General features: G+C 46.2%; 1 protein-coding gene across 2 annotated transcripts in view; it reads right to left on the reverse strand.

Annotated features, from left to right (window-relative positions):
- Nucleotides 1-23855, reverse strand: part of CCDC85C (coiled-coil domain containing 85C) — a 252581-nt gene that overhangs the window by 72905 nt on the left and 155821 nt on the right. For both annotated transcript variants that reach the window (XM_015420480.1, XM_015420479.1), the window contains exon 2: nucleotides 8432-8508. In XM_015420480.1, coding sequence (XP_015275966.1) covers nucleotides 8432-8508 — 77 coding nt within the window. The remainder of the gene's footprint in view (nucleotides 1-8431; nucleotides 8509-23855) is intronic.

Here is a 23855-nt window from a genome sequence, read left to right on the forward strand (position 1 = left end):
TCAGTGTAATTTGTACAATTTATTCCAGCAGCAGGGACTTAGGTCACCTCAAAGCAATTGGCTGACATTCCAAATCTGGTGCCAGTCTCTACTTCATGGTGAAGCCCACTCTGGACCTCTGCCTGAAAGGTGGGATCTACAGGGAGTAAGGAGGAGAAGGAGGAGGAGAGTTGGATTTATACCCTGCCCCTCACTCAGAGTCTCAGAGCGGCTTACAATCTCCTTCCCTTCTCCTCCCAACAACAGACACCCTGTGAGGTAGGTGGGACTGAGAGAGCTCTGAGAGAACTGTGACTGACCCAAGGTCATCCAGCTGGCGGCATGTGGAGAAGTGGGGAAACAGACCCGGTTCTCCAGATTAGAGTCCACTGCTCTTAACCACTACACCAAACAGCATTGCACGTATAATTCAAAAGGTTGAAATTCGCTGCAAATTATTGGGGGGGGGGGCTGTGGCCCAGTGGAAGAGCCTCTACTTTGCATGCAGAATGTTCTGTGTTCAGTCCCCAGCATCCCCAATTAGAAAGGATCAGGCAGTAGGTGATGTGAAACGGAGACCCTGGAGAGCAGCTGCCAGTCCGAATAACCAATACAGACCTTGACAGAGCACTGGCCTGACTCAACACAAGGCAGCTTCATGCGTCTGGGATTTCTCCCAGAATCATAACCAACCACTAAAGTAAACACATCAGCATGAGCTCAATTTCAGACTTCTAATTTTTATTAGTTTAGCATGGAAATCTGGTTATCTTGGCTAAGAATTTGGATGGAGGGAGGGGAACACAGCCATGGTTATTAGGAGCCCTGCTCCAATTAAGTCATATTTGAAGTTTAATGTAATATATGGTTTGATTAACTGGGGCTAATTAGCCTCCACCTGAGTCCTGGCTGTTAAAACCCTCTCTGCGATGAGTTTTACTGTTGCTAGGCCAGAACCCAATAGAAAGGAAAACACCAAACTCTGTTAGCTGCTCCGCTTTCAAATGCTGACAACCGTTCTTCGGAGCAGCTGGGATGCTAACAAGACCACCAGCTGAACTGGGGTTCGATTCCCAGTGCAGTTTTTTTTTTTTAAATCCTTCTTGCATACTGACACAGTCAATGATTTGTGGAAAGCTGCTTTCTCCCTGGTAGTAAGTTGTCGACAAGGCCCTGGAGTCCTGAAATCTGACATTCTAAGCATCCAACAATGCCTGTGCATTAAAGAGATTAGCAAATCACTAGCGATTATGGAAGTCTACCTGGCGTCTTTCCAAGAGCTAAACGTGGAAGCAAAATACCTCTTCGTCGACAGTAATTCGATCTTCTGGCTGCAAACCCTACTGCAAGCTTTGATGTTGTTGTTTTTTAAAAAAATCTTCCTCCTTACAAAGAAGACTGAAATGTAGAGACCCTTTGCTGCTGAGTGCCTCTCCCAGGAAACAAGTTATTTGACCTGTTCTGTGATGCGTCAAAGCTCCCTTTTGTGTCTCCATCTCCCCCCCCACCCCAAAATTAAGTTGGCCATAAGACTTTTAAATATACCTCATCGTTCCACACTCTGTAGTCTTTCAACACAAGAGAAGACAGAAGGCCGGTCTCATGCAAATCGTGAAAGAATACATTCCAGATCCTCTTTTCAACTTGCCCACTGACGAAGGTTTGTTGGCTTTTCATTTTAGGGATCTTTTTTTTAACAAAAAAACACAATTATAATTACTTTGAACTGGAAAGCCTCTTCCTGTGGAGAATGAACCCCTTCAGACTTCTCATTGTTGTTTGTTTCGTCCCCTTGTTTCAATACAGCTAACTCCAGAGTTTAAAACTGTACAGAATTCAGGCCTAGGCTGCTTCCATGTGGGAACTCTCCTCCACGTGGGTGGCGGGAGGCCCCCCCCCCGCTGTCTTATGGAGCATCCACATAATGTCCAACTCAATCTGAACTCAACTTGCAGGCTTCCTGAGTCAGACTGAAGGAAAACACAGATATCCTTCTTACCCCTACATATATGAGAAGGTAAGAAGAGAAACTGAAATTCTCACCAGAGACTAATAAAAACATAAGAAGAGCCTTGCTGAAAAGAAGCCTCTGCTATCCTAAGCAGAGTTACATCCTCTTGAGTTCAGTGAAAATAGAAAGGTATAAATCTGCTCAGGACAGCCCTATAAAATGTCCATCTAGACGAGCATTCTACCTCTAAGCAGTGGCCCGCCATCATCAGACACCAAGGACAACCCTACTTTATATGTCCCTGTCATCTACCTCTGAACATGAAGATTCTATTTCGTTACCCCCCCCCCATTGTTGATCTATTTTCTAATAAGCGACAAATCTTTAAAAAAAAAACATTCTAGGCTAGAAGTCAATATCAGATCTTGAGCCAGTCAGTTCCATAAGCAAGTTATGTGCTGCAATAAACTTTTTTTTCTTCCACCCACAGTCCTGAATTTACCACCGATTAATTTTATTGGGTAATCGTGGGGCTCTAGTATTCAGAAATGACGCTTGAAAGTGGACCAAACAGACAACTACTTTCATCATGTAGCTTGCAGTTCATGTTTAGAATTTGTCATGGCCATTCATGTGAACTGTGGATGTGAATCACTTCCATGGGTTTCTCTCCGGTGGGAAATGCAGCTGATCAGTATGGTCTGACTCTCTCTTGGGTCTTCAGGGGTCTTAGGCCCTAATCACACTGGCAGGAAAAGCTACGGCAGAAGTGCAGCTTTTTAGAGGCGCAGCAAATTGAAGTGCGGTGTTGGGATCAGACAGATCCCCCAAGCTGAGCCACATTGACTCCCCACCACGATCACATGCTGAGGGGGAAGCGATGAAACGAAGGACGAGGCAAGGCAGCTGCGCAGTTGCGTGCATGGGCGGTGTGGCAGGGCCTCGCATACCACGGGATACGGGTGCGTCGGTGATCACACGGCCACCCGTGCTGCACATTTCCAAGTAGGTAGTAGTGTTTTGCTGGTATCTTTTAAATCTGCGTTTTTGGCCGGAAGGGACGGGTTGGGGGTGGGTGCGCGACACTTGCCAGATGCTGGCATCTGATCGCGCCAGTTTAATCTGCCCTCAACCCATCAGTTTCGCGGGGCAAATCCTCCCATGCGACCGGGGCCTTAATGGTTGTCTTAACTGGAGTTTTTAAAGCTTTATTAATAGCCAGGTTTGACAAGAAAGATTCTATGTAAGAAATCTGTGAACGTGTAATTTCAGCTGTTGGCTACTATGATGTTTTTAGTATTTGAAGGGCTGTCACTTAGAGGAGGGCAGGAAATGGTTCCTGTTGGCAGCAGAGGAGAGGACTCCCAATAATGGGTTTAAATTAAGGGCGGGGAGGTATCGGCAGGATATTACGGTAAACTTCTTTACAGTAAGAGTTGCTCAACAGTGGAATCAGCTGCCTATGGAGGTGGTGAGCTCCCCCTCACTGGCAGTCTTTAAGCAGCGGCTGGACAAACCCTTGTCAGGGATGCTCTAGGCTGATCCTGCATTAAGCAGGGGGTTGGACTAGATGGTCTGTATGGCCCCTTCCAACTCTGTGATTCTATGATTCCATGCCCAACTTCAATGCAAAGCACAGTAGCAGTTGGCTACTATGATGTCCAACTTCAGTGCAGACCAGAGAAATACATTCCAATCTACCATTCCAAATTACATATAATTTCTCTGGTCTGGGGACAGGGGAGACACTCTACACAGCCAATCGCCTCACTTCAAAGAAGAATGCTGTAAGTTTGCCTCCATGCCTGAAAGGAGATCGATGGACCACAATGGCAGGGTGTCAGTTAATTATTCTCAGCATTCCACAAGGGTACATCTGCCCATAAATCTCCGATTTTAACATATTTATTTCCCCCACTATGTTTCTCCCCAGAATTAAACCCAAACAAATGTTAACTGTATAAACTAAGCTTGTTATTCCTGTTTGGACCTTGAATCTGTTCAACATCTTCATTATGTTGTATGCTAATTTATTGCTCACTCTCTACACCTATATGTATGGACTGGCAACTTCCATTTCATTGTATCTGAAGAAGTGCGCATGCACACAAAAGCTTATAACTTGAATAAACCTCTGTTGGTCTTAAAGGTGCCACTGGACTCAAACTTTGTTCTGCTGCTTCAGACCAACACGGCTACCCAACCTGAGTCTTAAAGGTGCCGCTGGACTCAAACTTTGTTCTGCTGCTTCAGACCAATACGGCTACCCCACCTGAATCTATAAATCTGCAAGGACGAACAATTACTTTTTGAAATGCCCAACTACCAAAAGTCCTTATTTAGTCCAATAGTATCCGATCTGCATATGAATTCCAACACAGCAGTTTCAATGACTGTACACTACACTGGGCTGGACAGCCCAGTGGCTTGACCTGTACGTTTTTTTAGTTACAGATATACTAGCAAAACATAATTAACAGTTTCATGTGGGTAGCTATGTTCGTTTGTAATAGTAGAACAAAATCCGAGTCCTGTAGCACTTTAAAGAGGAAAAAAACTTTCCAGTGTGCAAATTTTTGGGCCCTGACCTGGATAGTCCAGGCTAGCCTGATCTTGTCAGACCTCAGCTGCTAAGTAGGGTTAAGAACATAAGAACATACGAACATAAGAGACGCCAATGTTGGATCAGGCCAAAGGCCCATCCAGTCCTACACTCTGGATGCGTTCAGACGGGGGATTTACAACGTTATAGGTGCCGGTTGCAATCGGTGTACTTACCGGCGTTCACACAGCAAACATCTGCCTTCCGTCCCTAACCGTTGTAAACAGCTTTACACCGTTGTATTCTGCCACTAGGTTCCCAAGTGGTGGTATCCTGAGTGCAACGGTTGTAATCGCTTTACCCCCCGTCTGAACGCTCTCCAACGTTGTACAGCCACTTCCGTTCGGAAGCCTGAGGCTTCCGATTTTCCACCACCATTTTTTTTAAAGTATGCGATGTGTGCTTGGGCAAAGCTTCGCCCTGAGCATTTGTTGTTTTTTTTAAAAAAAAGGCCCTTAGTTTACCGTTTCAGAGGAGTCCGGGACTTCGGGGAGGCCAGTTTGTGCTTTAAACTTTAAAGGTAAGTCCTTATCTTTAAAGTTTAAATGTAATACAGGGTATTTTGAGCATGCTAAAAGATCGCCATTCTGTGGATGGCTGCCTATGCGCATGCTCAAACTGAGGTTTAAAAAAAAACAAAAACCGACGCCCGCAGCGTGTGAGCGGGCACACAGCGATGGACTCCACTGTGAGGGAGGTAAGTGTGATCGTGTTTCAGCCGGCATAAACTGCACCAGTTCCAACACAGTGGCCAGAAATACCAGTGCCATCAGAAGGTCCACCAGTGGGGCCAGGACATTTGAAGCCCTCCCACTGTTGACCCCCCCCCAAGCACCAGGAAGACAGAGCATCACTTGCCCCAGAGCCCCTATCTATACCTTGTGGCTAATAGCCACTGATGGACCTCTGCTCCATATGCTTATCTAATTCCCTTTTGAAGCCATCCATGCTTGTAGCCGCCACCACTTCCTGTGGCAGTGAATTCCATGTGTTAATCACTCTTTGGGTGAAGAAGTACTTCCTTTTATCCGTTCTAACCCGAACACTCTGCAGTTTCATGGAGTGCCCACGAGTTCTTGTATTGTGAGAAAGGGAGAAAAGTACCTCTTTCTTTACCTGCTCTTTCCCATGCATAATCTTATAAACCTCAATCATGTCAACCCTCAGTCGTCGTTTCTCCAAGCTAAAGAGCCCTAAGCGCCTTAACCTTTCCTCATAGGGAAACTGTTCCAACCAGGTTGGCCCTGGTTAATATTTGGATGGGAGACCACGGAGGAAAACCAGGGTCACTATGCAGAGGCAGGCAATGGCAAGCCACCCCTGAGTATCTCTTGCCTTGAAAACCATGCAGGGTTGCCAAGAGTCAGAGGTGACTTGACTGCAAACAGAAAGTTTCGTGAGTCAAAGCTCACTCCGTCAGATAGCTGACAAAATGAGCATTGACTCCTGAAAACTTATACGCTGGAGAATTTTGTTGATATCTAACAGTGGAAACCTAAACAAAGCCACGGCCTTCCAAGCCCACTGACTCAGAAGGTTGTACCTCTGCTTAGGACTGAACTGTTAATTGTTCTGTGCAATGCGATCAACCGGCTCAAATTAACATTTCAATATCTGTACTATTTGAAATGGCAGGCGGTGCACAACAGGGTGTGCTGCTATTCTGGTGAATGCATTTCCAGGCACGTAGATGAGAGATAAGACTCATCCGTTCTCCACTAGCAGTTCCATCCTTTCCTTTCTAAACAGACAGATTTCGATGGACCAGCAAGGCCGTAACTCTGCTCAGGATGGCACTGTTAGGGACTTTACACTCAGGCTCAGGGAAGGTGTGGGGGAGTAAAACATGAAGGAGGGGGGCTATCAGCCCAAGCTAAAATTTGCTGCATTAAAATGTACCCTAAAATGTACACAAGACACAGCAGACTTTTTGAAGATAAGCAAGTACCAGTCAGGTCAGTATTTAGAAGGGAGATCTCCTGGCGGCCTTGAGATCCATAATGGAAGAAATGTGGGAAGCAAATAGATTAATAGTGTTTTTTTAAAGCCACTCCCAAGAGCAAAACAGGGACCATGAGCCACTAAAGCCAGGTACCCAGCAAAATCTGGATTATTCTTACAGCACGAGTGACCATTGTAATTTATGAATGTGGAAGAAAAAAGGTCTTAAACTGGCCACACAACAGACACGAGCCCCTTTTTCAAGTCTATGAAATCCTGTACAAAGGTACATTGCCATACACTGAAGCTCAAATGACTGAGACTTTAAAGGGGGGAGGCCACCTCTGGGAGTGCAGTAATGGCTCAGTGACAGTGCGCCTGCTTTGCAAACAAAGAGTTAATCCTTGGCATCTCCAGTTTAAAAGGTATCAGATAGTGGGTGATGTGAAAGCCCTCTGCCCTGAAATCCTGGGAAGCAGCTGCCAGTCAGAGTAGACAATGCTGATTATGACAGACTCAGTAAAGACAACTTCATGTCTGGAGGAAAGAGAAGGTACATTAAACTCATGTCAAAAGAACACCCATCCCCAAAGCTGCTTTCATCTGAGCTAGGGGAAATTTACAGATAAACTCGTGTTTTTACCAGCAGTGGCGAAAGCAGAACAGGGATGGTGATTCTTGGCAGGAAAGTAGTGCATGAGGAAAGTCCATTTTACTCTGTAATTTTAAAAAATCTGGGAAAATATGCAACTACGCATAATGTATAGTATCACCTCTTTGAAGACAGGTCCACCCAGGTCACACTGCAGTGGTTAATCCTTCATACACAGACCACTGGCCAGGTCCTGGTCGAAACTGGGAGGTCAAGAGTAATTGTTGGTTAGGGATGGTGGCTCAGTGGTAAAGGATCTGTTTGGCACGCAGACTGTCCCAGGTTTAGACCTTGGCATCTTCCAGTTAAAAGGATTAGGTAACCAGTGATGTGGAAGACCCTTCAGATCTGCTGCCAGTCAGAGTCAACAATACAGAACTTGACAGATCAATGTTCTGACCTTCAATGGCTCAACTGTGGAGATACAGTACCAGTTCCAGACCTTGTATATATTTTGGTACTGTAAACTTTCATACTTACACTCCTCTAACTCATACCCAGAGTTGGCTACAAGCTTTTCTGTAAACAGGGACAAAGTATTTTCTTCACACTGAGGCATGACTTTACGATATGTACTTCACACCAAGACTCTACCAGAATTACAGAAAGCCCCTAAAATTATGTTTAATCCTTACAGAGGTATGAAATTAGTGTTGCCAGATTCAAGTCCAGTAGTCCAGAAGTTAGTGTTGGTGCATACATGTATAAATGCACACATTTGCTTTGAATTACTATCATTTCCAGAATTCAAATCTCAGTTTATGCTCAGGAAGGCAATACAGCTTGCATAGTATCATTTTATCATCCTCATCCTCATCCTCATTATTATTAATATCCTACCTTTCTGCCCTCACAAAGGTCATCAAGGTGGCTAACAATTTAAAACAAACGTGATAAAATCACATTTTAAAATCTTAAAATCAACCCCCTTTGTCATTCAAGTCATTGCAGATTAAAGATATGTTTCAGGTGACATAAAGTACAGATTCAGTCCATAACAACAGTTTCCCTCTTAGAGAGAAGGAAGGTACGTGTTTGATGGATAGCAGGGTTGACTACACCAGGTTCGGAAATTCCTGGAGATTTTTGGGTGCAGCCTGGGGAGGGGGGAGTCTGGGAAGATGAGGACCTCAGCAGGGTATAATGCCATAGAGTTCAACCACCAGAGCAGCCATTTTCTCCAGGGAATCTGACCTCTGTGGTCTGGAGATTAGTTGCAATTCTAGGAGATCTCCAGGTCCAATCAGGAGGTTGGCAACCTTAATGGGTAGAATTTCCAGCCAAGACAGGCCGCAAAGCCACTTACCTGAGAAAGAAGTTTATTATCGTCCTCCAGAAGTTTGACTTTAGTTTCAAGTTGTCTGATGTAGTTGGAAGATGAATCTTAAAGGAGAAAAAGAGATACAGAGAGATTAATCTTCCCAAGAGATAGTGCTTTCGAGATGAGCAAAGATAGCTTCACAATTCATGTTCCCTCTCAGTGGAAGGGAAAGGTCAAGAGAGGAGTTCAAGAACAAGACCCGTGGGAGCTAAGAGAGCATTTAAGTTTGAATCCATTAAAACAACAAAGACCCTAAAAGGAGAACATCCAGAATCTCTCACAACCCCTTAAGGGTTCTTTCTGCCAGTGATTGCAGCTTTTCAAGGCACTGGGCAGAAATAATGAGGTCTAGCCTCATTTGAAAACAGTAGCTGAGGAGCCATTTTTTAGCATTCTACAAGAAGAGCAAGAAAAAGACATCGGATGACTTTGTGCAGCTGCTTCCTTCTAGAGAGCTGTGGAAGGCAATGGATTACTGCTGTACAAAAGCACCTGGGGTGTTTTTTTGGGGGGGAGGGAAATGGAGGGGTCTGAATTTCACCCATAGAATATGAATGAGCCAAAACTGTTACCTTAATAACATCAACAATTATGCATTAGACTGGGGTTCCTTAATGTGATGCCCATGGATGGCAAGGGACCCGCAGGTGCTTCCCAGATGTTTCATGAAAGTAGGTGGGGGCCAGTGAATGGCTATCTTTGTACAAATAGAGCTTTTTCATTCGGATCCTCCTCTCCACTCACTGGAGAAGGATCCATAATTCTGTAAACAGGACCCGCAGATCAGCTGTGAGGCAGAGCTCCAGAGCAGAACAGCCATTTTTCCTCAAGGTTTTCTCTTTGTGTGTGTTTTCTCCTCCCTTTCCCACTGGTTCTTCTGTGTGCATGTTATCCCCCTTGGGCTTCTGTGTATGTGTTTATATTCCCCATCCCCTTTTCTCTTGTGTGCTTGGTTCTGCCTCCTGTGGCAGCCATTTTGTAGTACTGCCTGCTGCCCTGGCTCAAAATTCCACATACTGACTTTGTCATGGCCATACATTACTGAGGTCATGTCCTGGTTTTCACTCAGACATGACACTGCTGAATTGCATCATGTCCACCCCTTGTCCTGCCCCACAAAGCCCCCAGGGGAACCAGGCGACAGCCTGGCACCCCTAGTTTTTAACCCTCAAAGCTGTAAAATATTAATCTTTAAAATTTAAACCACAGTCACATGGCTACTTGTGGGCTAACGGGTTTTTAATTCTGGCATAAGTTGTTATGTATTGAAATCTTCTTCATCAGATGAACATAACGGGTCCTCATTACGCAGATTTTAGGCAGACAGAAAGAGCAGAATCAAAGCTTCTGGCCCTTATTATAATTTATTTGATTTGTTAATCACCCTGTCCCAGCTTACACCGAGCTCTGGCCGATGTACAAAGGGCATAATGCTATAAAACAAAAATACAAATTTTAAAATTTCCATACACAGTTTGATAGGAACTAAAGCCAGAGCAAAAAGATCCAACATTGCAACTTGCAAATTCCTATTCCAATTCTGGGCTGCCCGGCCATTTAATGGGAAGGGAGGAGAGGGAACTGAAAATGAAATATACCGGGGGGGGGGGAGAGTGGTTCTAGACTTAGTTCCCTTTTCCTACTTTCCTTTTGGCAGGGCTATTTTGGGGCAGGAACAGAGTTCCGGCTGGCTTCAGAGTTGGCCACACCCACTACAGCCAAAACCTCTGTGTGCGTGGCTACAGAGGGAAGGCCTGGAGAGCAACCCCCTGGTGACTCTGAGGCGGGCGGGCCAGGGGGGGCCCTGGAAGGATTAGGGAGGCATTTAAATGCCTCCACGTGCTTCCCCCGGCCTGTCCAAGGGCCAGCTTGCCCGGGTGCCCCACAGCCACGGGGCGCCCAGGCAAGCCAAGGGAAGGCAGTTTAAACTGCCTTCCCTTCCCTTCAAGGGGGGCTTGCCCAGGCTCCCCGTAGCCGCAGGGCGCCCAAGCAAGCCAAGGGAAGGCACGGGGCATGGCCTAATATGCTAATGAGCTGTGCTGTCAGGAGTGTGGCCTATTATGCTAATGAGTTCCTGCTGGACTTTTTCTACAAAAAAGCCCTGCCTTTTGGACAGATTCAGGCACACTGTACTTCTCCAACAAGCCAGTCCCACGTCTGGCACCACATTTCTTACACATGTATATGTGCACTGCACAGTCCCCAGCCATATTATGCACCCAATTTCATTGTGTAAATGCAACATTAAACATCCAGGAAACCACTTGCTACAGAATTCGGATTCCATGGTAAAATAGTTCATCTGAGATATGGGGGAATTTCAGACAGGTGCTTTCTCCCGGTAGGGAACCGATTCTCAACCGGGTGCTGGTCTGTCATTTCAGACAGAACCCGGTTGAGAATCGGTTCCCTACCGGGATCTGACTGCCATTTCACACTCAAAAGTCTCTGTTCCGTATAGGAACGGGAAGGGAAGCGATTTACCTGTCAACCGCTTCCGAGGAGTCTCCCGTTCCCTCTCCCGGTTCCGATACGGTTCTTTCCCGCCTTTTTTCGGCCGCGTGGGCTTTTTTTTTTTTTTAAACGTTTGGCTTATATTGATATATCGATATAACGCTATAGCGATCCCATTGGAATACTGGTATATCGATATATCGCTATAAGACGGACTTTTTAAAAAAAAAACCGTGGGGAAACAAAGCGGTGCGTGTGTGAAACGCCAAACCGCTTGTGAATCGGCTCCTTTCCGGTAGGGGCAAGCCGTGTGTGAAACGGCAGCCCTGTACCGGTTCATCTGGAAATGGAAGACTCCCGGCTTGAAACCGGGAGAAGACAGGTAATGTGAAATTCCCCATGGTTTCCAACATTGCCCTGGAAACTGATGGGAGGGGTGGAGTTTGGGAAGGGTGTGATGCCACTTCCAGGAGATGTTCTAGGTTGCAGCCCCAGTCTCTATGGTGTTTCCCAGAGAGCACTGGGGGAATTCCTAGAGTGGTCCTATGTGGAGGCCATTTTTTCTCTAAACCTTTAATTCCTTGGGGGTGGGAAATTGGGGCTGGTGGCTGGTAATTCCCTGTCCCAGGCATGTAAATGGGAAGCCTAGTCTGACAGGGTATTTCTCAGATTTGATGTTCAATCTAGGATGCCTCATCCACACATAGAGAAGTCAATGGAGAAAACATCTTCAGATGATGTGCATGAATATGTGAACCAGCCTTTCTATCACTCCAGTCAGAGTATCACATGAATCTGTGCTCTCCATATATGGCTAGCTAGATATTGCACTGGAATCCAGGTGTAACCTCTAGAGTCCCTACCATGCAGGTGCGGGGGTGGGGGAAAGGAAATTGAACATTATTCTGCAGTAGCAGCACGTCAGACAATTCAAAACATAACTGAGATTCTCCGTGTCTCATTGAGCAGTTTTGTAGCCCAGTTGGCATGTTGTGATTAATCTCTTAAAGCACTCTGACTACTGATGGGAAAAATTGGAAAATATTTGAAAAACGCGGCATTGTGTATAGAATGGCAGGCGGCACACAGAGAAAATGTAACAACGGTTGTAAGAAGAGTGATTTTATGGAAGTACCTATAATACGAGTGTCTCCCCATGATAAATTAACACTTTCTTTTGAAAAAGAGCTTTGCATGAGACGAGTAAAACCCCATATCCTCCTTATGGGGGGTGGGAGAGAAAAAGTAGCCTGCATTCTGAAAAACAGTTATGTTGTCAAAATCTATATCACAGCAGGGCAGGCTTGCTCAACTAGTCACCCAACACAATAAAGACAGTTATCAGCTAATTCTTCTGGACTGTCAGTCAAGGGCTTGCCAAATGCCCTGGTTTTGTTGTTGTTGCTGCTGCTGCTGCTCCAGATAGGCAGCAAAACTAGATTTATTGAGCCCCTGGTACGCCACCTTGTGTACCTGATCGGCTGGCTGCATTCATCTCGGAAGCCTGCAGTATGGAGGTCTGAAGCAGGGGGGGGGGTGTTTCCAGAATTAGGTGCCTAAATACAGAAGCCACTGAATAAATAATACAACATATATTTCTTCTGGTTGTGTATATTATTATGCCAATTAACAAAAGGAAGCTGGCAGGAAGAGAAAGGCTGATTCTAAAGTTTTCCTTTCTGCAGAAACAAGCTGTTTTTAAGCCTGCAGTACACAGCAACGGTGGGAAACAAGTCTGTGGTGTTCCTTCCCTGTAGGGCTGCCAATCCCCAGTTGGGGTGGAGGGGATTCCCTCCTTGAAGTCCTGTCGCCTGCCACCACTTGGGGAGGAAGCAGGGTGGTGGTGGTGGTAAATGGAACATTAAAAATATTTTTTTTAAAATTTAAAACTCACTGATGTAGTGAGCACGATTATGTCACTGCCAGGTACAATTCTAACCATTATTTGCTTTGGCACAACAGATAATGAGATTGGCCCACTGGCCCCTGCCACACGAGGGAAGAAGGGACGTCCAAAGTGCGGCTTTTAAAAAGCCGCACCTAAATAGGCACGCGGCGGCGGGATCATATAGATCCCCTGAGCCGCTGTGCATTTGCTCCCCGGCACGATCAGATGCCGGGGAGACGGGGAGAAAGGCACAGGCATCTGCTGAACTGCGCATGTCGGAGCATGCGCAGTTCGGCAAGGAGCCGGGGATGCACCGGCGAAAGAACGTGCCGGCGTTCCCACGGCCAGCGTTGCTGCAGCCGTTCGAATCATCGCTGGAAGGGCCGGATCGGGGATGGACACGGTACGCTTCCCAGATGTTGCGGTGGGATCGCGCCCGTTCGCTCCGCCCCCATTCCGTCCCTCTCCCGGCCCTAATCCTCTCGTGTGGACAGGGCCACTGATTACAAGGAAGGGATACAGTGGTACAAGACGAATGACAGAGAGTTAAGGAAGGGGGACTCTGGGACCAGGAGGATGAACCAGAGTTCTCCATTCCTTTCAATACAGGCACATGTACTCAAATGATCATCAGTTTATTTAGCTGAAAGTACATCAGCATGGAGATTCATAGGGGAACGGAGAGAGCCGTGATATATTAAAATAAAGTAGCTTATTGTGCTAATGCGGAAGATTATAATTTCTCTTATCCCAGACTCCTGGTTATCCAGATCTCTTTTATGTGGTCTCATGCATGAAGTCCCAAATCAGTGTAATCCAACTTGAACGGTACTTTGGTTAGAAGTGTTCATTAGCATCTTTGAAACCATGCAGACTAGTCAACACTACAGCTTGCGTGGTTTTGAAAAGACACGCAGAGTTGGTTTAAGGCAGGGGTGTCAAACATAAGGCCCAAGGGCCAGAACCGGCCTGTCCAGGGCTCTTATGAGGCCTACGAGCAACTAGTACAAGGGAGGGAACAGGAGACTGCTTGGGGGGGGTGTGTGCAAAGCCACTCCAATTGTGGCTTCAGCGTGGTGGAACAACCTCATCTGCAGCAGTCAAGCAGCGTGGGAGCATCTGCCCAGTGCTGCACTGCTGGCTCTCCAGTCCACCCATATGGGTTTTCCTTTGAATCCCCCCCTCCCAGCCCATGGGGACTCGCAGTGAGGATACAACAACACAGAGCTTACCAGCTGCTTTTCTTTATACAGTTTATATCTCCGGTACCTGGCATTCTATTTTATGGCACACATGGCCCGGCCCCCAAAAGTGACATTTATGTCAGATCCGGCTCTTGTGACAAATGAGTTTGACACCTCTGATTTAAGGACCTAACCAGCAAAAACCAACCAACTAGAGAAGCAGGCCTCCCCCCACCACACACACACACACACACACACATAGTTAGGTCACAAATGACTAAGGTAAATAAATGTGAGCAGGCAAGCCAGTAGACCAGGGTTCTCCAACCAGGGTTCTCCAACATAGCACTCATGGGCATTATGGTACCCCTACTACTTCCCCTGGTGCCTACTGAGCTTTCCAGAAAGTGGGGTGGGCTGGGTTTCCCAAATTCCAGGTGGGGCCTGGAGGTCTCACAAAATTACAACTCATCTCCAGACTACAGGAACCCTGAAGGAAATGGCAACATCAGAGGGTGAGTTCTACGGGATTGCGTCCTTGCTGCGATCCTTCCCTGCCCCAGGCGCTGTCCTCAGACCTTCAGAAATTTGCCAAACTGGAGCTGGCAACCCAAGGTGGGTCCAATACAAGACAAGGTTTGTTACCGGCAGCCTTCATTCAAATGAAAGGGTTTTCTATGGTGGCAGCCACTGAAGGATCAGGAGGACTGATCCTTAGCCAGAAGGTGGCCTATTCCCTTCTCCAGGGATGACCAAATGTTACCATGAGCTGCTCATGCAAAGAAGAAAAGGAGCTTCATTCTAGTCTCAGAGTCCAGGAAGCTGGGACGGTCCATGAGGGGAGATAAGGGTTCAGGCGTAGAAGCCCATCCACTGCTTTTCCAGGTTTACTGTCTTCCCGGTGGCTGGATCATGCCTCCACCCAAATACTAACCTTGAAAGGACAATGGCCTGAATAAGGCAGTTTCATATGTTCAGTGCGTGTGCATTGCAATCCGAGGAGGGAGGTATTGTACTAGGCTCCATCTCTTGCAGCAGGAAGGAGGAGATTGGATTTATACCCCGCCCTTCCCTACCCAAAGGAGTCTCAGAGCGGCTTACAGTCTCCCTTCCTTTCCTCTCCCCCCAACAGACACCCTGTGAGGTAGGTGGGGCTGAGGGAGCTCTCTCGAGAACTGCTCTCTCGAGAACAGCTCTGACAGAACTTGAAACTGACCCAAGGTCACACCAGTAGCTGCACGTGGAGGAGTGGGGAATCATACCCGGTTCTCCCAAATTAGAGTCCATGCTGCTAACCACTACACCAGACTGGCTCTGACTAAACCACCACCCCCTCTCAAAATTCCAAAGGCGCCTGCAGGCTCGAAAACAGTTGGGGACCCCGTAGTAAATAGTTTTGCCCAGTTCGTTCTACGGGTTTGTTCGCAAAGCTCGTTTAAAAGGCAAGCAATTTCTTAGATTTCAACCGACTACATTTGCGCAGGGCAATTCTAAGAAGAGCTAAGAGGAGACCACTGAAGTCAATGGGCCTACGAGAGTGGAACTCTCCATAGGGTTCTGCCAATCACCCATCTATCTGCCTTTTTAAAAAATACATATAGATCCACAGAAAGAAAACAAGAGTCCCCCCTACCCCACTTCACCCTGGTTTCTGAGAGATACACTGAGTGATTACTAAAAGTCTTCTTTCCAGCAGTATTTTCAGATACATCAAAACATTCCTGCTTGCCAGTAAAGTGAATAGCTGCTCGGTATCTCCAGTAGCCCCAGTAATGAAAAGTATAAGAGCCGTGCTCTATCAAATGATCGCCTTGAGACCTTAATCTCCATTAAAAGGAAATAACAGTTCGGGTCTTTACATTCTGGCTTCGGTACGGCAACACTAAGCAATCATCATAAAATTCAATTAAATGTGGGGGTGGAGGGGTGCAGGAGGGCAGGAGAGGAAAAATGAATGGACTATGTTGCAATCAGCTCTCGATATTCAGCTGGGGAAGGGACTATTGCCCTTTCCGTTGTTCTCTTCAAGATTAACACCTGATGCCTCGTGAATGTTGCAAGCGTGCGCTGAACAGCTAACATCGTGTTTTCTATTTTAAAATCCAAGACGTGGAATCTGTATAAAATTATGTATTAAAGTTTGCAATGAGGAAATTGCATTTCTGCTACCAGCATTGTGCTGGTTGGGAATATATCCCTGCGTCAAAAGTGTGTCACATCCATCTAAGCGTGACGGGTATTAAATCAACACTTTTTTCCCCCATCTCAGCTGGAGCCATATTCTCTTCACCTCCCCCATCTCACTCCTCATTTCCATTGCGTATCAGAGGCAAGGGCGGGAAGGTGGCATGGTATAGCCCATTTTTGTCCGATCTCAGAAGAGAAGTGGGGCTGATACTTGGGAAGGGAGGAAAGGAAGACTCTGCAGAGGAAGGCCATGGCAAACCACCTCTGCTTCTCACTGGCCTCGAAAGCAGGCCTGTAGCCACGGTGGGGCTTTGGGGGGCTCCGCCAACTTTCTTAAAGGCACAGCCCCACAGGAATTTCTCCCGTAAATGCTTTTTTCAACCATTTTGAAATGTTTTTAAAGGCATGCACTCCTTTAAGCAGACTGGGGTGCTGTAGCTGACTAATTCCCACACTAAGCAAGGGGGTTGGGAGTAGGTTTGTTTATTTATTTATTTATTTTTCATATTTGTATCCCGCCCTCCCCAATGGGCTCAGGGCGGCTAACAAGGGCAAGGTCATTTGCCATGCCATAGGTAAAAACAAATAAAACATAGTAAAACATCCAACACTAAAACCACAGTACTCAATCCATTACTAATATCCTAAATCCAAGATGGTAACACTGCAGTTCCAGATGGTCCTCCCATAGTATACGTGTCCAATGGCGACGGCTTGTCAGATCTTCAATAGTTTCCAGGTTCTTCCTCGGACCTCGTCAATGCATCCTTTAAGATACCTTGACGGTGGTGGTATAATGGGGCGGCGGCGGCTCCTACTCAAAGGCCTGGCAGAAGAGCTCCGTCTTACAGGCCCTGCGGAACTGCTCAAGGTCCCTCGTACTAGTTGCTCGCGGGCCGCATAAGAGCCCTGGACGGGCCGGTTCCAGCCCCTGGGCCTTAAGTTTTACACCCCTGATATAGGTCTTATGACTGGCCAATCAAGACTTATATTGCGACAAACCTATCAAAACAGTCAATGTTTAGTGTCTTCCTGATCTCTAGAGTCCTAAAGAAGGCTCTTGCTGCTTCAGCTATGTAATGGTTTATTAGATTCAGCTCTGGCACAGGAATCACCTTCTGTATTATGAGACTCAATTTATGAAGCCATGCGGAGTCTTAAACTTACTAGAAGTAATACTTACATGCTGAAAAGCAAAAAAAGTAAAATTGAACAGCCACTTCAATTCCCAACAGCTGGGCTGTAAAATCTGGATTCTTTCTTTCTTTGCCTATCCCATGAAAAAAATAAAACTAATTGGATAAGTTCATATCATTTGTGCTTGTGGGACTGGAATTAAACTCATTAAAGGAGCTGTATTATTACCCTCATAAATATGTGCAGATCTCTCAACAAAAATTATTCCATCTGGTACGAAGGGCAATTCAAACTCAATGTAAGTATATTTTCACCAAGTTGAAAAACCAATTCGTAATTATCATTACAGGTAAATCAAGGAGGCAGAAATGGCATTCAACCTGTTTCACTTCAAAAGCGGAGAGGGAGCAGGATATATGTAACTTTTAAAGACAGTTCAGCTTAAAATTGTCAACAACAACAACAACAACCCCGTTTCTTCTCATCTAAAATGAGGGGAGGGAAGAAATGTCAACTGTAGGGGTGCAAGATTCAAGTCCAGTCGCACCTTAAAAACCAACAAAATTTCCAGGATATAGCCCTGACCTGGATAGCCCAGGCAAGCCTGATCTTGTCAGATCTCCACTGACTTGGAAGGGTGACCTCCAAGGAATACCAGGACTGGGATGCAGAGGCAGGTAATATCAAGCTACCTCATTGAAATGTCCTAGCCTCACTAGTAAGTCACCATGACTTCCAGGCTTGCAAGCGTGCGCGCACACACACACACAAATACTCACCCCCCAAAAAACAAAAGATTTCCAGGGTATAAAGAGTCAAAGCTCAGATACCTAAGGAGAGAGTTTTGACTCTTGAAAGCTTATATGCTGGAAATATTGTTGGTCTTTAAGGTGCTACCGGTTTGCAGACCAAAACAGTTACGCCACCCGAAACTGTAGGGGTGCAGTGGTTAGAGTTTCAGGCTGTGACCAGGGAGAAAATTCCGAAGCATTACTCTGCCATAATGACCTCTGGGTGACCTTGTGTCACTCACACTGTCTCTTAACCAAACCTCCATCACAGGTAGGGTTGCCAGGTCCCCCAGCCACCGGCCAGGGAGGAGAGGCCAGGGAGTTGTGAGATTAAAATGGGGGAGGGTACTGTACACATCCCTTAGAGAATGGGATCCCCTCTGGAAAAATCAAAGAAATAATGAAATAATTCACCAGTGGAGTCTTCAAAACTGTAGTTCAAAAACCCAACAACTGAACCGAATGCAGCTTTGAGATTTCCTCCTGAGAAATCTGACATGCTACAATATGACTGTGAACAAGCTGAGCTATAAACTGAGGCTGGCAGACAGCTCTGCACTGACTTGCCTACTGTTTCTGCACAGATTTTTACTCCAGCGGTAACTTGAATTCCCAATCCACAATAACTTCGTAAAAATGATAATAAAAAAAACAACATTCAGAGCATTGCCACTTCATCAAATGAACTGACGAATTTCACCAACCTCCATAATTTAATTTTTTCTCACGTAGGAGGAGACCAAAGAAGGATGGAATTAATCTAAGCACATAAAAAGGGAGATACTATGTTTATTTGCTATTTAGACGTGGGTAATGAAACATCCTTTCCCCCACAGTATTATGTATTGTAATATTATGTATGATAAAGCACGGAATAACAGTAACTTTGAAAATATTTATGGTTGCCCCCAGAACACACCTCAAATCTTAGAAATTTATTTATTTACTGTATTTATAGTGTATCTTTCTCAATGAGATTCAAAGCAGATTGCTCAGTGTAATCCAAAACTGTTTCAACAAATAGACATCTAATAAATTCCGTGTAGGCTAATACAATCAGGGGAATGCTGTGGACATAGATTATCTTGATTTCAGTAAGGTTTTTGATAAGGTTCCACATAATATTCTTGTTGACAAGTTGGTAAAATGTGTTTGGATCTTATTACCGTTAGATAATCTGTAACTGGTTGACAGATCGCACACAAAGAGTGCTTGTTAATGGTTGCTCATCCTCTTGGAGAGGAGTGACAAGTGTAGTGCCTCAAGGATCTGTCCTGGGACCTGCTTTGTTCAATACCTTTATCAATGATTTGGATGAAGGAATAGAGGGAATGCTTATTAAATTTGCAAATGATACTAAATTGGGAGGAGTAGCAAATACAGTAGAAGACAAGAGTCAAGATACAGGATGATCTTGACAGGCTGGAAAACTGGGCTAAAACAAATACAATGAATTTCAATGGGGATAAATGTAAAGTTCTGCATTTAGGTAGGAAAAATCAAATGCATAGTTATAGGATGGGGGAGACTTGTCTTGGCAGTAGTATGTGCAAAAAGGATCTAGGGGTCTTAGTAGACCATACTCTGAACATGAGTCAGCAGTGTGATGCAGTAACTAAAAAGGCAAATGCAATTTTGGGCTGTATCAAAAGAAGTATAGTGGTGGTATCGCTTTATTCTGCTCTGGTCAGACCTCACCTAGAGTATTCTGCCAGGCATTTGGAGCCGCCACCACCACTGCCACCACTGACATCTGACAGTTTATGGAGAGTGAGCCCGACCCCCTAGGTCCCCCAAGTACAATCCAAGTATAGCCTGACCCGAGTGCTGGGACATCTGAGGGAGATTAAGAAGTGGACTGTATGCCAAGGAATCCAATGCTAGCACTTTAATAAGCTGTATAGTTATGGTTTTAAACTTGTGTTTGGTTGGATTTTATATGGTATATTGTATTATTATCTTGTATTATTTTATATTGCTGTGTAAGCCGCCCTGAGCCGATCTTGCTGGGAGGGCAGGGTAAAAATCTAATAAAATAAAATAAATAAATAAATAAATATTGTGTTCAGTTTTGGGCACCAGAATTTAAGAAGGATATAGACAAACTGGAACATGTCCAGAGGAGAGCAACAAAGATGGTGAGGGGTCTGGAGACCAAATCCTATGAGGAAAGGTTGAAGGAACCTAGTGTGTTTAGCCTGGAGAGGAGACAACAGAGGTGATATGATAGCGAACTTCTAATATTTGGAGGGCTGTCATATAGAGGATGGTGCAGAGGTCAGACCAGAACCAACAGGTTGAAATTAAATCAGAAGAGTTTTCAGCAAAACATTAGAAAGAACTTCCTGTTAAAGCGGTTCCTCAGTGGAACAGGCTTCCTCGGGAGGTGGTAGGCTCTCCTTCTTTGGAGGTTTTCAAACAGAGGCTAGATGGCCATCTGACAGCAATGTGGATCATGAGAAGGAAGGCAGGAAGGGTTGCATCAGTGCTTAGTTCTTGCGGCACTTTCTTACACGCCCAGGGAAATGCTGATTGCCACTTTGGGGCCAGGAAGCAATTTTTCTCCAGGCCAGTTTGCCCAGGGATCCTGGAGGGTTTTTTAAATCATCCTCTGGGCATGGAACAGGGGTCACTGGGGTTGTGGGGGGGGTATTTGTGAATTTCCTGCATTATGCAGGGACTTGGACTAGATGAACCTGGAGATTCCTTCCAACTCTATGATTCTATTATTCCAATCAATAAGAGGCGAAATCTAATGTAATGACCAATGTACTAGGAGTAGGCTTACCAAACTCTGAATTAACATAGCACAGCATGCATAATCTGCATGCATATATCTGTCTCTCCATACCCCCAGAAAATATTGTGAGAAGTGTCTCTGACCTGTTCTAATCAGATACAAGCAAGTTTCCATCTAGCAGGACCCCAACAGGTCAAACAGCAGTTCCCTGGGGCTCTTTCAGGTCAGTAAAACAGCGTGTGGGAGAAGGCTTTAACATCCTGTCCCATTTAAAAAACTGCCGTGAACTGTACAATCGGGCACGTCTGGTTAGCCCCTCAGGCAAGGTGCCTGACTCACTTGAAATTCTGAAGCGTGTATCTTTCTTACAATCAGAACCCATAGGTAGTCTATCACTGGCAAACTGGAGGCTCACCAAACCAGAATCTCACTATCTGAAATCTGAAGTGTTGTGAGAATTGGAGGCTTCGATCAGGGAAAGAAACAGGAATGAAAACAAAAGATGGCGGAGGTTGACAGAAGAAGCCCCGTTTTGACAGGAAACAATTTCCTACCAACCTAGATAGGAAATAACTTCCTCTTCCATTTGTAACTCCCACAACTCCTGAGAGTACGTCCACCTCCAATGAAAAGAAATTATCAGCCATGTCAGCCCAACTTTGCAGCCTGTTCAGAGGCTGTTGTAATCAAGGGACGACCAACCTGAGGAATATAATCCACAGAATTTGCTCACAGTACAGTAGTTGGGAGCAAAGCTTGGCATGGCTTTCACGGTGATGTTCCAGTAGATTTATTGAGCTCTTCAGCATGTATTTTGGCTCTGACACAAATCCTCCTCATTCAGGGCCAAACCAGACAGGATAGAGCCCTCAATCTCATGGTGTCAGCCTATTTACTTATGAAATAGCATGTTTGTAAATGGTTTATGGGGCTACTAAGGGAGCCGGGGGGTGAGACCCTCAGACAATTGCCTTCTGGGCAAAGAATGTCCAGTCCCCCACTCTGGCCTAACCCCTTTCCTATGGTTTCTTTAAACCCAGCAGTCCACAATCAAACGAAAGCAGTAGCAAGTGCTCCCTAAAGGTCTCTTATTTGGAAACCTGAAAGCCAAATGCTGTAATTAGGGATTGGCATGTCGGTTCGTGGTTCATGGCCCTGCAAAAAGGACTGCAGTCTCTTTAAATGGAGTTTGCAGAAAGCCTGAGAAACAGCTGAGCAATATGGAACAACCTGTTCCCCACCACTCAGCTGTTCCGGGTTGTCTTGTGCAGTCTCTTTAAACTTAAAGGGATTGCACAAGGCAGGCCAAAACTACGGAGGTGCAGGGGCACCCCCCCCCACTGCTCAGCTGTTTTTGCAGCTTTCACAGGGAATAGAAAGCACAGGTTTTAAATGACCTGGGAGTTCCTTTAAACTCCTGCTTTCTGCTCTATCCACGAACTGCCATGAACCGACACAAACTGCTTTAAAAGTTCACAGAAGTTCATGACAGTCACAAACTTCTTTAAGAGGGTCTTTTGAAAGGGGCCACATGGTCCCCGCTGATCAGCTGAAGGCCTTTAAATCGGGCAGAAGGGGAGGGAGAGGGGTTGCTGGGTCAATCTTGGGGGGGGGGCTTGGGGGATGGGGCTTCCCTGCTGGCCAGCTGGCTGGGAGGGGATTGATGCCCCCCACCTGGACCTGGGGGCTGGCAACCCAAGAAGACAATGATCAAGGGGGCTAGACAAATCTCGCTGGGGAGGGGGCTCCATTATTTTGGTGCCACAACTGAGAAGGCCCTTTCTTGGGTTGCCACCCAATGAACTTCATATGGCATGGCCACCCAAAGAAGGGCCCTGAAGATGGCCACTGTGATTAGGTAGGTTCATATGTTCCCAACTCCAGTACTGGAAGTAAACTGGGAAGGTAGCAAAGAGCTTGGAGATATGAACTGAGTGGCGATAAGGATCAGGGGAGGGAGACTCAGCATTCTATCACCTTTTGTTCAAGGTAAGTAATTCCCTCTGCTCTATATAAGGGCCTAGACTTGCCAGTTTCCTACCTCCATCTCCCATTTCCCATTGCCCCTCCTGCATCTAGCAGGAGAATAATAACTGTAATGTATTCTTAGCTGCCATGAGTACATTAGGATGTATGGGAAACCTCCCATAGGGAAGCAATGTTAAGCTTCGTCTTGGACAAAGGATTCTAGTCCAAGACTCACGACCCAATCACATTCAAGCAAGCTGCAAGCGGGAACGTTTGTGATTGGTCATTATGCGCTCAACCTGATAGGTTGTTATGTGTATAGTGGGAGTGGCTATGTTAGCCGGGAATGTTTAAATACCGGGCAGTTTCAATGGGCAAACTGTTCGGGCTATCAGATGTTGTACCGTGTCGAAGAAGTGAACAAAGAGCTGAATAAACTTGAGTCTTTTACTGAAATCACTCTCCGACTCATTGTTAAGCGCCGGACTTAACAATTGGCGACGAGGATGGGATGCTAGTGCGGGTAGGCAGCCCCGCTACATCCAGACCCACGACGGACAACGAAGAGCAGCAGCTCGCCGTGGCCAGTCAGCAACGGGCACCACCAGAGCCGGTGGCAGCGATTGCAACGATGGCCAATAGCCCGAAGTTCGAGGCCTTCGAACCAGCGACCGAGGACTGGGACTCCTACCTGTCAAGGTTCGGGTTCCACCTCGTAGCCTCCGACATCACGACGGAGGAGAAGAAGCGGGCGACGCTCCTGAGCTCTTGCGGAAAGAGCGTGTTCGACATCGCCCGGTCCCTGGTGGCACCAGCGGACATCTCGACCGTCTCGTACAAGGACCTGACCGAGAAGCTGCAGGCACATTTCTCCCCGAAGCCGTCGGAGATTGCGTGCCGGCATGCCTTCTATAAGAGGGGTCAGGCGGCCAGCGAGTCGGTAGCGGAGTTTGTGGCCGCCCTACGGAAGGCGGCAAGGCCCTGCAACTTCGCGAATGTGGAAGAGGCCCTCCGAGACCGGCTCGTGTGCGGTATGAGGGACGACCGGCTGCAACAGAGG

The sequence above is a fragment of the Gekko japonicus genome, unplaced genomic scaffold, assembly GCF_001447785.1.
Source record: "Gekko japonicus isolate JY-2015 unplaced genomic scaffold, Gekko_japonicus_V1.1 scaffold448, whole genome shotgun sequence".
Taxonomy (NCBI): Eukaryota; Metazoa; Chordata; class Lepidosauria; order Squamata; family Gekkonidae; genus Gekko; species Gekko japonicus.